We start from the raw sequence: 15998 nt of genomic DNA, 5'->3' as shown, positions 1-15998 counted from the left end.
AGACTTCAGGCACAGAACGAGGGCTACGCGCACCACCCCTCAACGATCCAGCAACGCCTTCCCTCGCTGTTTTAATCCGAATTTTTGATTCTTTTGGCCTTTTTTTTTTTTCTCCCCCGCCGTGCAGAGCGCTGCGGGCAGTGCCGGTTCGGGGCCATCTGCGAGGCGGAGAGCGGGCGCTGCGTGTGCCCCACCGAGTGCGTGCCCTCGGCGCAGCCCGTCTGCGGCACCGACGGCCTCACCTACGGCAGCGAGTGCGAGCTGCACGTCCGCGCCTGCACCCAGCAGAGGGACATCCGCGTGGCCGCGCAGGGACGCTGCAGTGAGTGTCGCCGCCGTCCCCTCCCTCCCCGCCTGCGGCTGCGGCACCCTGAGCGGGGAGAGGATGCGCCGTCCCGCTGCGGAGCGGAGGGGTTGGGCGCCTTGTGCTGCGTGGTTTTCCCTTTCGTTTTTGGTGTAGTTGGGTGTTTTGGGGTTTTCCAGATGGGTTTTGGGCTGGGCACCCTGTCCTGGGTGGTTTTCCCTTTTGTTTTTGGTGTAGTTGGGTGTTTTGGGGTTTTCCAGATGGGTTTTGGGTTGGATGCCTTGTCCTGGGTGGTTTTCCCTTTTGTTTTTGGTGTTTTGAGGCTGTTTTGGGGTTTTCCAGATGAGTTTGGGGTTGGGCGCCTTGTGCTGGGTGGTTTTCCCTTTTGTTTTTGGTGTAGTTGGGTGTTTTGGGGTTTTCCAGATGGGTTTGGGGTTGGGCACCCTGTCCTGGGTGGTTTTCCCTTTCGTTTTTGGTGTTTTGAGGCTGTTTTGGGGTTTTCCAGATGAGTTTGGGGCTGGGCACCCTGTCCTGGGTGGTTTTCCCTTTTGTTTTTGGTGTAGTTGGGTGTTTTGGGGTTTTCCAGATGGGTTTTGGGTTGGATGCCTTGTCCTGGGTGGTTTTCCCTTTTGTTTTTGGTGTTTTGAGGCTGTTTTGGGGTTTTCCAGATGGGTTTGGGGTTGGACACCCTGTCCTGGGTGGTTTTCCCTTTTGTTTTTGGTGTAGTTGGGTGTTTTGGGGTTTTCCAGATGGGTTTGGGGTTGGGCACCCTGTCCTGGGTGGTTTTCCCTTTTGTTTTTGGTGTAGTTGGGTGTTTTGGGGTTTTCCAGATGGGTTTTGGGTTGGGTGCCTTGTCCTGGGTGGTTTTCCCTTTTGTTTTTGGTGTTTTGAGGCTGTTTTGGGGTTTTCCAGATGAGTTTGGGGTTGGGCGCCTTGTGCTGGGTGGTTTTCCCTTTTGTTTTTGGTGGAGTTGGGTGTTTTGGGGTTTTCCAGATGGGTTTGGGTTTTTTAGCCCCCTCCCAGTGTCTCTGGTACCCTGAGCGGGGAGAGGATGCTCGGCCCTGCTGGGGAGAGGCAGGTTTGGGGCTGTGCACCTTGTGCTGGGTGGTTTTCCCTTTTGTTTTCGGTGTATTCGGGTGTTTTGGGGTTTTCCAGCCGCTTTTTAGCCCCAGCTGGGTTTGGGGTTTCTTTCCCCCCCTCGTGTTGTTTGTCTGAGCCAAGCAAAGAAATTGGATTAACGTCGGCGGGGCCGAATTAGGGTAAAAACGTGTTAACAGCCAGCAGCAGGGCTGAGGGCACGGGGCTGTTTGATCCTTCCCCTCCCCTCCATCCCCTGGGCTCGATTCCTCTTTGTTCCTGCCTTTCCTCCCCGTCCCCAGCCCGGGGACCTGTCTGGGCTAATTTCTTAATGAATTAAAAGCCTTGCTCGGCTTCTTCATTAGGAGAAAAGCCATGATGATGATTCAAACCCCATTAAAAAACCCCGTCCAGCTGGGGCTGGTGCTCTGGGGTGAGATTCTCCGTGCATCTGGGGAAGGATGAGGGAGAATAAATAATTCAGTGGGATTTTTTTTTTCCCCTCCGGAAAAAGCTGCTGCAAACCCCAGAACGCTCAGGGCGCACACCCCGATATTACACGAATTAAATAATGTGACAATCGTGTCCCCAACATTGGTGGCCACCAGGGTTGGCTGAGGGGAAAGATGAGTGAAGGGGACTCCGAAAAATTTTTTTTTTAATGGGATTTTTTCCTGCTGCAAACCCCAAAACGCTCAGCGCGCTCACCCCGATTTCACATTAATTAGACAACAAACAACGTGGCAATCGTGTCCCCAACTCTGTGACAGCACTGGTGGCCACCAGGGTTGGCTGAGGGGAACAATGAGGGAAGGAGACCTCTAAAATAAATGATTTAATGGGATTTTTTCCTGCTGCAAACCCCAAAGCGCTCAGCGCGCTCACCCCCATTTCACATTAATTAGACAACAAACAACGTGACAATCGTGTCCCCAGCCCCGGCGGCCGCCAGGGGTGACCGGCCTTGTCCCCTCGCTGTCCCCCAGAGTCGTGTGGCAGCTCGGTGTGCTCCTTCGGGAGCCGCTGCGTGGACGGGCAGTGCGTGTGCCCGCGGTGCCAGCGCCAGCCGCCCGCCCCGGTGTGCGGCACCGACGGCGTCACCTACCCCAGCCCCTGCCAGCTGCAGGTGGCCTCGTGCCGGCTGCAGAAGAGCATCGAGGTGGCCAGGACGGGACCCTGCGAGGACGGTAGGTTGGGTCCTGTTTCTTTTTGTGGGTCCTGGAGGCGGGGAAAGGGCGGGAGGGACGTGGGTGGGCTGGTGGGAGTGCGGCTGGTTGTGCTCTTGTGTCCTGTGGGACCCCAAAAACCTCCAAAATGCCCCAGAACAGCAGGTCCTGTGCCAGCCCTGCTGCCCCTCTGTGCCCTGGGAGACCCCAAAAACCCCAGAACAGCAGGTCCTGTGCCAGCCCTGCTGCCCCTCTGTGCCCTGGGAGACCCCAAAAACCCCAGAACAGCAGGTCCTGTGCCAGCCCCGCTGACCCTATGTGCCCTGGGAGACCCCAAAAACCCCAGAACAGCAGGTCCTGTGCCAGCCCCGCTGACCCTCTGTGCCCTGGGAGACCCCAAAAACCCCAAAACAGCAGGTCCTGTGCCAGCCCTGCTGCCCCTCTGTGCCCTGGGAGACCCCAAAAACCCCAGAACAGCAGGTCCTGTGCCAGCCCCGCTGCCCCTCTGTGCTCTGGGTGACCCCAAAAACCCCAGAACAGCAGGTCCTGTGCCAGCCCTGCTGCCCCTCTGTGCCCTGGGAGACCCCAAAAACCCCAGAACAGCAGGTCCTGTGCCAGCCCCGCTGACCCTATGTGCCCTGGGAGACCCCAAAAACCCCAGAACAGCAGGTCCTGTGCCAGCCCCGCTGCCCCTCTGTGCTCTGGGTGACCCCAAAAACCCCAGAACAGCAGGTCCTGTGCCAGCCCCGCTGACCCTATGTGCCCTGGGAGACCCCAAAAACCCCAGAACAGCAGGTCCTGTGCCAGCCCCGCTGACCCTATGTGCCCTGGGAGACCCCAAAAACCCCAGAACAGCAGGTCCCGTGCCAGCCCTGCTGCCCCTCTGTGCCCTGGGAGACCCCAAAAATTTTCCCTCTCCAATGCCATCCCCGGGTCAATTTTAACTTTCCCTCTCCAAAGCCGCCCCAGCCCCTGGGAGGGTTTTGGGGCTGGATGATCTTTAGGGTCCCTTCCACCCCAGCCCATCCCGGGGCTCTGTTGGCTCAGGGAAGCTTTTTGGGGTCGGCTCTACCTCGCTTGGTGATCCTAAAAAAAAAAAAAAAAAAAAAAAAAAATCCAGAACCCTGCCGAGTTTTCCCGCTCCGGGGGAATCTGTGGAAATTCCGGCTGGCGCAGAGCGCTGAGAGGTTTCCCTGGGATGGGGGAAAAGAGGCAGAGCTGGGTGTTTGATCGCTGCCCTGCTCGGGGGATTTCGGGTTCTGTCCCCCGCGCCTGAATAATTCTCTGTGTGATGCCAAAGCCCGGGCTTTGATCACGCCGTAGAGAGGGCCAGGTTCCCCTTCCCTCCCCCCGTTCCGTTTGCCTTCTCCTCTTTGAAATCCGCCACGTCTCTGCTGCTGATGGAGCTTGGAGCATCCTGCAGGGCCTCAGGGCGTGATCCCAAACCGCTGCCAAGTCCCACATTCCAAACCCCGTTCCTTCCCCAGCTCCAAGTTATCCGCAATCGCCCCGTGCACGGTGGGGTGGGGATGGGGGAAAGGAGCTGCACGGAAATTCACCCGGGGTGGGGTTGGAGAGGGAAAATTCACCCGGGGTGGGATTGGAGAGGGAAAATTCACCCGGGGTGGGATTGGAGAGGGAAAATTCACCCGGGGTGGGATTGGAGAGGGAAAATTCACCCGGGGTGGGATTGGAGAGGGAAAATTCACCCGGGGTGGGATTGGAGAGGGAAAATTCACCCGGGGTGGGATTGGAGAGGGAAAATTCACCCGGGGTGGGATTGGAGAGGGAAAATTCACCCGGGGTGGGATTGGAGAGGGAAAATTCACCCGGGGTGGGATTGGAGAGGGAAAATTCACCCGGGGTGGGATTGGAGAGGGAAAATTCACCCGGGGTGGGATTGGAGAGGGAAAATTCACCCGGGGTGGGGTTGGAGAGGGAAAATTCACCCGGGGTGGGATTGGAGAGGGAAAATTCACCCAGGGAAGGGTTTGGAGAGAGAAAATTCGCCTGGGGTGGGATTGGAGAGGGAAAATTCACCCAGGGATGGGTTTGGAGAGAGAAAATTCACCCAAGGATGGGATTGGAGAGGGAAAATTCACCCGAGGTGGGATTGGAGAGGGAAAATTCACTCGGGGTGGGATTGGAGAGGGAAAATTCACCCGGGGTGGGATTGGAGAGGGAAAATTCACCCGGGGTGGGATTGGAGAGGGAAAATTCACCCGGGGTGGGGTTGGAGAGGGAAAATTCACCCGGGGTGGGATTGGAGAGGGAAAATTCACCCAGGGAAGGGTTTGGAGAGAGAAAATTCGCCTGGGGTGGGATTGGAGAGGGAAAATTCACCCAGGGATGGGTTTGGAGAGAGAAAATTCACCCAAGGATGGGATTGGAGAGGGAAAATTCACCCGAGGTGGGATTGGAGAGGGAAAATTCACCCAGGGTGGGATTGGAGAGGGAAAATTCACCCAGGGAAGGGTTTGTAGAGAGAAAATTCGCCTGGGGTGGGATTGGAGAGGGAAAATTCACCCGGGATGGATTTGGAGAGGGAAAATTAACCCAGGGATGAGATTGGAGAGGGAAATTTTACCCTGGGATGGAATTGGAGAGGGAAAATTCACCCAGGATGGATTTGGAGAGGGAAAATTCACCCGGGGTGGGATTGGAGAGGGAAAATTCACCCAGGATGGATTTGGAGAGGGAAAATTCACCCAGGGTGGGATTGGAGAGGGAAAATTCACCCAGGATGGATTTGGAGAGGGAAAATTCACCCAGGATGGATTTGGAGAGGGAAAATTCACCCGGGGTGGGTTTGGAGAGGGAAAATGGCCCCCAAAGGCAGTGGCAGCTGTCCCTGCTGGCAGCTGGGTGACCCTGGCTTGGCTCCTGCCGCGGGAGGAGGAGCTGGGGCCACCTGCTAAAGCCACTCGGATTGTCACAGCCCCCGTGGCAGCACGGGGACATCTGCCCCGCCCTGGGCACTGGGATCCTTGTGGGGGTTTTATCTTCTTTATCTTCATGGTAGACCTGGGATTAACGCAAAGGACTCGCAGGTTTTGTGTCCGGACTCGGCGTTTATTAATCCTTTCCTTTATTAATTCTTTCCTTCTTGAGGAAGGGCTCAAAAAAATAGAAAATAACTCAAAAAAAAAAAAAAATAGAAAATAGCTCCATTTCTTGAGGAACCAGCTAAAAAAATAGAAAACAGTTCCATTTCTTGAGGAAAGGCTCAAAAAAGAAAAAAATAAAAAATAGCTCAAAATAAAAAAGAAAATAGTTCCGTTTCTTGAGGAACTGGCTCACATCCTCCTAAGATGGAAGAGTGCGGGGGAGCCCATTGGTGACCCCGGTGTCACTCTGGGGGAGCCCATTGGTGACCCCGGTGTCACTCTGGGGGAGCCCATTGGTGTCCCCGGTGTCACCATGGGGGAGCCCATTGGTGACCGCGGTGTCACCGTGGGGGGAGCCCATTGGTGTCCCCAGTGTCACCATGGGGGGAGCCCATTGGTGTCCCCGGTGTCACCATGGGGGGAGCCCATTGGTGACCCCGGTGTCACTCTGGGGGAGCCCATTGGTGTTCCCGGTGTCACTCTGGGGGAGCCCATTGGTGACCGCGGTGTCACCATGGGGGAGCCCATTGGTGACCCCGGTGTCACTCTGGGGGAGCCCATTGGTGTCCCCGGTGTCACTCTGGGGGAGCCCATTGGTGTCCCCGGTGTCACCATGGGGGGAGCCCATTGGTGACCGCGGTGTCACTCTGGGGGAGCCCATTGGTGACCCCGGTGTCACCATGGGGGGAGCCCATTGGTGTTCCCGGTGTCACTCTGGGGGAGCCCATTGGTGACCCCGGTGTCACTCTGGGGGAGCCCATTGGTGTCCCCGGTGTCACCATGGGGGGAGCCCATTGGTGACCCCGGTGTCACTCTGGGGGAGCCCATTGGTGTCCCCGGTGTCACTCTGGGGGAGCCCATTGGTGTCCCCGGTGTCACCATGGGGGGAGCCCATTGGTGACCGCGGTGTCACCATGGGGGGAGCCCATTGGTGTCCTCGGTGTCACTCTGGGGGAGCCCATTGGTGACCCCGGTGTCACTCTGGGGGAGCCCATTGTTGTCCCCGGTGTCACCGTGGGGGGAGCCCATTGGTGTCCCCGGTGTCACTCTGGGGGAGCCCATTGGTGTCCCCGGTGTCACCATGGGGGGAGCCCATTGGTGTCCTCGGTGTCACTCTGGGGGAGCCCATTGGTGACCCCGGTGTCACCATGGGGGAGCCCATTGGTGTCCCCGGTGTCACTCTGGGGGAGCCCATTGGTGACCCCGGTGTCACTCTGGGGGAGCCCATTGGTGTCCCCGGTGTCACCGTGGGGGGAGCCCATTGGTGACCCCGGTGTCACTCTGGGGGAGCCCATTGGTGACCCCGGTGTCACCATGGGGGGAGCCCATTGGTGACCCCGGTGTCACTCTGGGGGAGCCCATTGGTGACCCCGGTGTCACCGTGGGCTGTCCCCGTCCCCAGAGTGCGGCTCGGGGGGCTCGGGCTCAGGGGACGGCAGCGAGTGCGAGCAGGAGCGGTGCCGGCAGTTCGGGGGCTGGTGGGACGAGGACGCCGAGGACGAGCCCTGCGTGTGCGACTTCACCTGCCTGGCCGTGCCCCGCAGCCCGGTGAGCCCCCTGCCGTCCCCCCGCTGTCCCCTCCCCTCCCCGGGCTCAGCCCTGAGCTGTCCCCTGGCCGTGGTGGCAGGTGTGTGGCTCCGACGGCGTCACCTACGCCAACGAGTGCGAGCTGAAGAAGACGCGGTGCGAGAAACGCCAGGAGCTCTTCGTCACCAGCCAGGGAGCGTGTCGGGGTGAGTGACCTGGGGGAGGCCACGCCCCCCTGGTGGGTGTGTCATTGGGTGTGTCCCCAGGTGTGTTCCTCCAGGGCAGCCACCGTTCCTGTCTGGGAGTGTCCCTGTGTGTGTCCCCAAGTGTGTCACTGGGTGTATCCCTGGGGGTGTCCCCTGAGGGAAGCCACGCCTCCCTGCAGGGTGTGTCCCCAAGTATGTCCCCGGGTGTGTCCCCAGGTGTGTCCCCAGGTGTGTCCCCAGGTGTGTCCCCAGGTGTGTCCCCGGGTACATCGCCAGGTGTGTCCCCAGGTGTGTCCCAAGTATGTCCCCGGGTACATCCCCAGGTGTGTCCCCAAGTGTGTCCCCAGGTGTGTCCCCAAGTATGTCCCCGGGTGTGTCCCCGGGTACGTCCCCAGGTGTGTCCCCAGGTGTGTCCCCAGGTGTGTCCCCTGAAGAAAGCCCCTCCTCCTGGCTGGGTGTGTCCCTGGGTGTGTCCCTGGGTTTGCCCCTGGATCTGTCCCTGGCTGTGTCCCCTGGTGTCCCCAGTGCCCTTTCCCCGGGAAGCAGCAGGCACTGCTCCCAGTCCCTGTCCCTGTCCCTGTCCTGTCCCCATCCCCTATCCCCTGGCCACCACCTCCCCTGGGATTTCCTGACCCGCTGCAGGATCCCTGACCCCAAAGTGACACCCCTGTGTGTGTCCTTGTCCCCTCCCTGCAGCCCTGGCCACCACCCTGCCACCACTGCTGGATCCCTGACCCCAAAGTGACCTCTGTGTGTGTCCCTGTCCCCTCCCTGCAGCCCTGGCCACCGCTGCTGGATCCCTGACCCCAAAGTGACCCCTGTGTGTGTCCCTGTCCCCTCCCTGCAGCCCTGGCCACCACTGCTGGATCCCTGACCCCAAAGTGACCTCTGTGTGTGTCCCTGTCCCCTCCCTGCAGCCCTGGCCACCACTGCTGGATCCCTGACCCCAAAGTGACCCCTGTGTGTGTCCCTGTCCCCTCCCTGCAGCCCTGGCCACCACTGCTGGATCCCTGACCCCAAAGTGACACCCCTGTGTGTGTCCCTGTCCCCTCCCTGCAGCCCTGGCCACCACCCTGCCACCACTGCTGGATCCCTGACCCCAAAGTGACCTCTGTGTGTGTCCCTGTCCCCTCCCTGCAGCCCTGGCCACCACTGCTGGATCCCTGACCCCAAAGTGACCTCTGTGTGTGTCCCTGTCCCCTCCCTGCAGCCCTGGCCACCACTGCTGGATCCCTGACCCCAAAGTGACCTCTGTGTGTGTCCCTGTCCCCTCCCTGCAGCCCTGGCCACCACTGCTGGATCCCTGACCCCAAAGTGACCTCTGTGTGTGTCCCTGTCCCCTCCCTGCAGCCCTGGCCACCACTGCTGGATCCCTGACCCCAAAGTGACACCCCTGTGTGTGTCCCTGTCCCCTCCCTGCAGCCCTGGCCACCACTGCTGGATCCCTGACCCCAAAGTGACCTCTGTGTGTGTCCCTGTCCCCTCCCTGCAGCCCTGGCCACCACTGCTGGATCCCTGACCCCAAAGTGACCCCTGTGTGTGTCCCTGTCCCCTCCCTGCAGCCCTGGCCACCACTGCTGGATCCCTGACCCCAAAGTGACACCCCTGTGTGTGTCCCTGTCCCCTCCCTGCAGCCCTGGCCACCACCCTGCCACCACTGCTGGATCCCTGACCCCAAAGTGACCTCTGTGTGTGTCCCTGTCCCCTCCCTGCAGCCCTGGCCACCACTGCTGGATCCCTGACCCCAAAGTGACCCCTGTGTGTGTCCCTGTCCCCTCCCTGCAGCCCTGGCCACCGCTGCTGGATCCCTGACCCCAAAGTGACCTCTGTGTGTGTCCCTGTCCCCTCCCTGCAGCCCTGGCCACCACCCTGCCACCACTGCTGGATCCCTGACCCCAAAGTGACCTCTGTGTGTGTCCCTGTCCCCTCCCTGCAGCCCTGGCCACCACTGCTGGATCCCTGACCCCAAAGTGACCTCTGTGTGTGTCCCTGTCCCCTCCCTGCAGCCCTGGCCACCACTGCTGGATCCCTGACCCCAAAGTGACACCCCTGTGTGTGTCCCTGTCCCCTCCCTGCAGCCCTGGCCACCGCTGCTGGATCCCTGACCCCAAAGTGACACCCCTGTGTGTGTCCCTGTCCCCTCCCTGCAGCCCTGGCCACCGCTGCTGGATCCCTGACCCCAAAGTGACCTCTGTGTGTGTCCCTGTCCCCTCCCTGCAGCCCTGGCCACCACTGCTGGATCCCTGACCCCAAAGTGACCTCTGTGTGTGTCCCTGTCCCCTCCCTGCAGCCCTGGCCACCACCCCGCCGCCGCTGCTGGTCGTGCACTGCAGCCAGACCGTCTACGGCTGCTGCCCCGACAACGTCACCCTGGCGCTGGGCGTGGGAGCTGCCGGATGTCCCAGTGAGTGCCACCCAAGGGGACACCCGGGAAGGGACCTGCAGGGCGGGTTTGGGGTCGCTGTAGGACACGAAACGAACGACACGCGCGCAGTCGGGGCGAAAAGGGGGAAGTTTATTTTCTTACTTGGGTTCATGTAGATTTTTGGGCAAGGATTATGGGTTGGACCGATGAGGTTGACGCCTCTCCGACCACGCTGGTCAAACTAGAGGTCCATCGATTGTCCCTCCTCAAAAAAGGAATGAAAACGTCGCTTTGTTTGCGCGAAAGTCTGTGAGGAACTTCGCGACGGAAACGCAAACGTCAGAAGGATGAAAAAGATCAGGGCCGCAGTTTGGGGTCCTGGCTGCTCCCCGGGTGTAAATCCTGGGGTGTTGAGCCCTGAGTTGTGGCACCCTGGTGGTCGCCGCAAAATCGTGTCCCCAAGTGCCACATCCGGAGGGGGTTTGGTGATTCCAGCACTTCCCGGGGCAGCTCATCCCAAAAACTCCACAAACCACTCCCTGAGTGAACAAATCGTCCCAAATATCCGACCTGAGCCTCCCTCTGGTCCTGTCCTTCATGTCCCTTGTCCCCTGGGAGAAGGGCCTGACCCCACCTGCCCGCGTCCTCCCACTGCTGCTGTTGGTGATCCTCTCGTCCTTCCCAAACTCCCTGAGCCACCTCCCAGCCCTAAATCCCTTTGGAGTGCAGGAGCTGCTGGAGTCTGGCGCTGCAGGACACCAGAGAAAGATGAGGGACTCCAAATATTTCAGCAGGCAAAGAGCACAGAGAAAAAGCTTTTATTGTCTGATTTTTGCTACTTTTTATAAGGTGTTCCCACACAGATTTAACGGGATTGGGGTGAACAGGAACGACACCTCCCTGATCCCGTGGGTTAAAGCAGAGAAACAGCAAAACCCCCCCTGGAGAAAGGTTGTTTGGAGGAAGGAGAGTTGTTTGCCAGGATTGTTTCGGGAAAGGAACTTTCTTGAGGAAGTTTTTCCTTGGGGAAAGAGTCAGCAGCTGCCAGGGAGGCTGAGAATCCACTGCTCAGGGATTGCCACCTGCCTGGGTGACAGGAACATCCCGTGGTGTCACCCGGGGACCTGCCCGAGGTGACGCCCTGTGCGGGGAGCTGAGCTGGCCGGCGGCTCGTTAATATTTTATTCGCTAATTACGCGAGCCAGCACTTTGAAAGGCTCTCAGCAGCTGAGGCTGCGGCTGCCGGAGGGGGGAAACATCAGCCCGTGGAGACGCGAGTCCGCGCGGGGATAATGCCGGGGGAGGGCTGGATGACGGGGAAACACAGCTGGATGACGGGGAAACACAGCTGGATGACGGGGAAACACAGCTGGATGACAGGGAAACACAGCTGGGAAACGGGGAAACACAGCTGGATGACGGGGAAACACAGCTGGATGACGGGAAAACACAGCTGGATGACGGGGAAACACAGCTGGATAGTGGGAAAACACAGCTGGGTAACGGGGAAAACACAGCTGGGTAAGGGGAAAACACAGCTGGATAACGGGGAAACACAGCTGGATAGTGGGAAAATACAGCTGGGTAATGGGAAAATACTGCTGGGTAATGGGAAGAGTTTCAGGAGCTGTGGGGATGCTCCAGGGAACAGGAGCGTTTCCATCGCTCTGGCAGGGATGATCTTTGATTTTTCCGATGGGAATCCTGCCCCCATTCCATGGACACAGCTCCCCAGGATTTGTATTTCCCATGGAAATCCTGCCCCAAATCCATGGACTCGGCTCCCCCATTGGCGGGGACCCAGATCCCCCCAGTTTCTGTCCCTCCTGTGTCCCACGTTTGTCCCTCCTGTGTCCCCAGGGGGTCATCACCACTTAAGGAGCACCCTGAATCCCCCGGGACACGTTTATCCATGGATACTCCCTTTTCCCTGCCCTTGGGATGTGCTCACACCCCCTCCCCGCCGCTCCCCGAGTGTCCCTTTGTGTCCCTTTGTGTCCCTTTCCCGCCGGGACAAGGACAGCGTCTCCTCCGTGTCTGTCTTCGGCTGCCTTCCTTCCCTCCCTCCCTCCCTTCATCAAGCTGCTGCTTAATGAATTATTAATAATCATATTAATAATCTAATAGCTTCCTTCCCCTTTGATGTTGATGAGAGAGGAGCTGTTGATGAGAGCGGGGTTCAGCCTGGGAGGAGGCTGGGAGGAGAGAGTGATGAGAGCGGAGTCGGTGACACAGGTGACACAGGGGTGTCCCCTGCTGTCCCCACCCTCAGGCACGTGTCAGTGCAACCCCTACGGCTCGTACGGCGGCTCCTGTGACCCGGGCACGGGCCAGTGCTCCTGCAAGCCCGGCGTGGGCGGCCTCAAGTGCGACCGCTGCGAGCCCGGCTTCTGGGACTTCCGCGGCATCGTCACCGACCGCCGCAGCGGCTGCACGCGTGAGTCACACCGGGACACGGCAGGGGACACGGCCCGGGGGGACGGGGGGGGGGGACACCCTGAGTGTGTCACACCGGGACACGGCAGGGGACACGGCCCGGGGGGACGGCGAGGGGACACTCTGAGTGTGTCACACCGGGGGACAGCAGGGGACACGGCCCGGGGGGGACGGCGAGGGGACACCCTGAGTGTGTCACACCGGGGGACAGCAGGGACACGGCCCGGGGGGACGGGGGGGGACACCCTGAGTGTGTCACACCGGGGGACAGCAGGGACATGGCCCAGGGGGACAGCGAGGGGACACTCTGAGTGTGACACCCGGGGGGGACAGGGAGGGGACATTCTGAGTGTGACACCCAGGGGGGGACAGGGAGGGGACACTCTGAGTGTGACACCCAGGGGGGGACAGGGAGGGGACGCTGCCCATGAGTGTGACAGGGATGTCCCCCCTTGAGTGATTTCCAGGGGACACTGCTCCCAGGTGGGATGGGGGTGTCACCCCCTGAGTGACAGCTCAGCGAGGGGACACGGCCCGAGGAGGGGACAGGGATGGCACCCCCTGAGTGACAGCGAGAAGAGGGGACACGGCCCAAGGGGGGGACAGGGATGGGGCACCCCCTGGGTGACAGTGAGGGGACACCGCCCACGGGTTTTTCCCCTTCCCCACCCTATAACGGTGGGATTTCCCCCTTTCCCACCCCATAACTGTTTCCCCGTCCCCCAGCCTGCCAGTGTGACCCCGTGGGCTCGGTGCGGGACGACTGCGAGCAGATGACGGGGCTGTGCTCCTGCAGGGCCGGCATCACGGGCATGAAGTGCAACCAGTGCCCCAACGGCAGCAAACTGGGCTCCACGGGCTGCGAGAAGGGTGAGGCCACAGCTGCCTCCGGGGTCCCGTTTGGTCGGGCTTTGGGGTCCCGTTTGGTTGGGCTTTGGGGTCTGGTTTGGTTGGGATTTGAGGTCCCGTTTGGTTGGGATTTGGGGTCTGGTTTGGTCAGGCTTTGGGGTCCCATTTGGTTGGGATTTGGGGTCTGGTTTGGTCGGGCTTTGGGGTCCCATTTGGTTGGGATTTGGGGTCTGGTTTGGTCGGGCTTTGGGGTCTGGTTTGGTTGGGCTTTGAGGTCCCATTTGGTTGGGATCTGAGGTCCCGTTTGGTTGGGATTTGGGGTCTGGTTTGGTCAGGCTTTGGGGTCCCATTTGGTTGGGATTTGGGGTCCCGTTTGGTTGGGATTTGGAGTCCCGTTTGGTCGGGCTTTGGGGTCTGGTTTGGTTGGGCTTTGAGGTCCCATTTGGTTGGGATTTGGGGTCCCGTTTGGTTGGGATTTGGGGTCCCGTTTGGTCGGGCTTTGGGGTCCCGTTTGGTTGGGATTTGAGGTCCTGTTTGGTTGGGATTTGGGGTCTGGTTTGGTCAGGCTTTGGGGTCCCATTTGGTTGGGATTTGGGGTCTGGTTTGGTCGGGCTTTGGGGTCTGGTTTGGTTGGGCTTTGAGGTCCCATTTGGTTGGGATTTGGGGTCCCGTTTGGTTGGGATTTGGGGTCCCATTTGGTTGGGATTTGGGGTCCCGTTTGGTTGGGATTTGGGGTCCCGTTTGGTTGGGATTTGGGGTCTGGTTTGGTCAGGCTTTGGGGTCCCATTTGGTTGGGATTTGGGGTCCCGTTTGGTTGGGATTTGGGGTCCCGTTTGGTCGGGCTTTGGGGTCCCGTTTGGTTGGGATTTGAGGTCCTGTTTGGTTGGGATTTGGGGTCTGGTTTGGTCAGGCTTTGGGGTCCCATTTGGTTGGGATTTGGGGTCTGGTTTGGTCGGGCTTTGGGGTCTGGTTTGGTTGGGCTTTGAGGTCCCATTTGGTTGGGATTTGGGGTCTCGTTTGGTTGGGATTTGGGGTCCCATTTGGTTGGGATTTGGGGTCCCGTTTGGTTGGGATTTTGGGTTCCTTTTGGTTGGGATTTGAGGTCCCATTTGGTTGGGATTTGGGGTCCTGCTTTTTTGGGGTTTTGGGTCCTGAATGACTGGGATTTTGATTTCTGGATAAGTGGATTTTGGGTCCTGCATAACTGGGATTTTGGGTCCCGTATATTTGAGGTTTGGGTCCTGTTTATTTGGGATTTTGGGTCCTGCCTGTTTGGGGTTTTGGGTCCTGTATATTTGGGGGTTTTGGTCCTGCATAACTGGTATTTTGGCTCCTGCATAACTGGGATTCTGGCTCCTGTACATTTGGGATTTTGGCTGCTGTATATTTGGGATTCTGGCTCCTGTCTAACTGGGATTTTGGCTCCTGTGTATTTGGGATTCTGGCTGCTGTTTAGCTGGGATTCTGGCTGCTAACCGGGTTGTTTTCCCCGCTCCTGCTCTCGCAGACCCCGCGGCCCCCAGGTCGTGCCAGGAGCTGAGCTGCGCCTTCGGCGCCTCGTGCGTGGAGGTGAACGGCTTCGCCCACTGCGAGTGCCCGTCCCCGCTCTGCTCCGAGGCCAACATGACCAAGGTTTGGGGACACCGCCTCGGGGGGGCTTCTGGGGACACCTGCGGTGGTTCTGGGGTGTCTCCTCCTCCCTTTTTGGGGTGGTTCTGGGGTGTCTCCCCCTCCCACAAAACCAGGCGGGGATTTGTTCCATTTCTGGGGACACCTGCGGTGGTTCTGGGGTGTCTCCTCCTCCTCCTCAAAACCGGGCGGGAACTCGTTCTGGTTTTGGGGACATTTGGGATGGTTCTGGGATGTTTTTTCCCCCACGCAACCAGGCAGGAATTTGTTCCATTTCTGGGGACATTTGGGGTGGTTCCAGGTTTTTTCCTCCCCCACAAAACCAGGCAGGAACTCGTTCCCTTTTTGGGGACATCTGGGGTGGTTCTGGGATGTCTCCTTCCCCCTTTTTGGGGACATTTGGGGTAGTTCTGGGGTGTCTCCTTCCCCCTTTTTGGGGACATTTGGGGTAGTTCTGGGGTGTCTCCTCCCCCCTTTTTGGGGACATTTGGGGTAGTTCTGGGATGTCTCCTTCCCCCTTTTTGGGGACATTTGGGGTAGTTCTGGGATGTCTCCTTCCCCCTTTTTGGGGACATTTGGGGTAGTTCTGGGGTGTCTTTTCCCCCACCAAACCAGGCGGGGATTCGTTCCCTGCTCAATGGGGACACAGAGGTCACAGACGTCCCCTGGCCCCGGTGATGTCACCAGGAGGGGCCCCGAGGTGCAGCTGTGGTGTCCCCTCCTGTGTCCCTAGGTGTGTGGCTCCGACGGCGTCACCTACGGGGACCAGTGCCAGCTGCAGACCATCGCCTGCAGGCAGGGCCAGCACATCACCGTCAAACACCTGGGGCAGTGTCACGGTGAGTGTCCCCTGGGCGGTGTCACTGAGTGTCACCTGGGCACTGCCACACCGAGTGTCCCCGGGGTAATGCCACCTTGAGTGTCCCCAGGACAGTGCCATTGTCACTAGGACTGTGTCACATTGAGTGTCCCCTGGGGTGGTGTCACACTGAGTGTCCCCAAGGAAGTGCCACCCCCGTGTCCCGCAGCTGGCCCTGCCCCTGGCTGCCACCCTGCGGGACACGCCCTGTGTTTGTCACCCCTCCCTGTGTTTGTCACCCCTCCCCTGTGTCTGTCACCCTTTCCCTGTGTCTGTCACCCCTCCCCTGTGTCTGTCACCCTTTCCCTGTGTCTGTCACCCCTCCCCTGTGTCTGTCACCCCTCCCCTGTGTCTGTCACCCCTCCCCTGTGTCTGTCACCCCTCCCCTGTGTCTGTCACCCCTCCCCTGTGTCTGTCACCCTTTCCCTGTGTCTGTCACCCCTCCCCTGTGTCTGTCACCCCTCCCCTGTGTC

At 59.6% G+C, this 15998-nt stretch overlaps 1 protein-coding gene across 1 annotated transcript in view; it reads left to right on the top strand.

Annotated features, from left to right (window-relative positions):
• The window catches only part of AGRN (agrin), a 71632-nt gene that overhangs the window by 28084 nt on the left and 27550 nt on the right, over nt 1-15998 (top strand). Inside the window, exons 8-16 of the mRNA XM_066208495.1 lie at nt 128-322; nt 2368-2568; nt 7057-7202; nt 7282-7387; nt 9678-9791; nt 12025-12189; nt 12915-13058; nt 14545-14669; nt 15400-15505. Of these exons, the coding sequence (XP_066064592.1) occupies nt 128-322; nt 2368-2568; nt 7057-7202; nt 7282-7387; nt 9678-9791; nt 12025-12189; nt 12915-13058; nt 14545-14669; nt 15400-15505 (1302 nt within the window). The remainder of the gene's footprint in view (nt 1-127; nt 323-2367; nt 2569-7056; nt 7203-7281; nt 7388-9677; nt 9792-12024; nt 12190-12914; nt 13059-14544; nt 14670-15399; nt 15506-15998) is intronic.

The sequence above is a fragment of the Chamaea fasciata genome, unplaced genomic scaffold (assembly GCF_029207755.1).
Source record: "Chamaea fasciata isolate MVZ Bird 193981 ecotype frontalis unplaced genomic scaffold, bChaFas1.0.hap1 SCAF_279, whole genome shotgun sequence".
Taxonomy (NCBI): domain Eukaryota; kingdom Metazoa; phylum Chordata; class Aves; order Passeriformes; family Sylviidae; genus Chamaea; species Chamaea fasciata.
The sequence above is the reverse complement of the archived record's forward strand: the minus strand, read 5'-3'. Positions and strand labels throughout refer to the sequence as shown.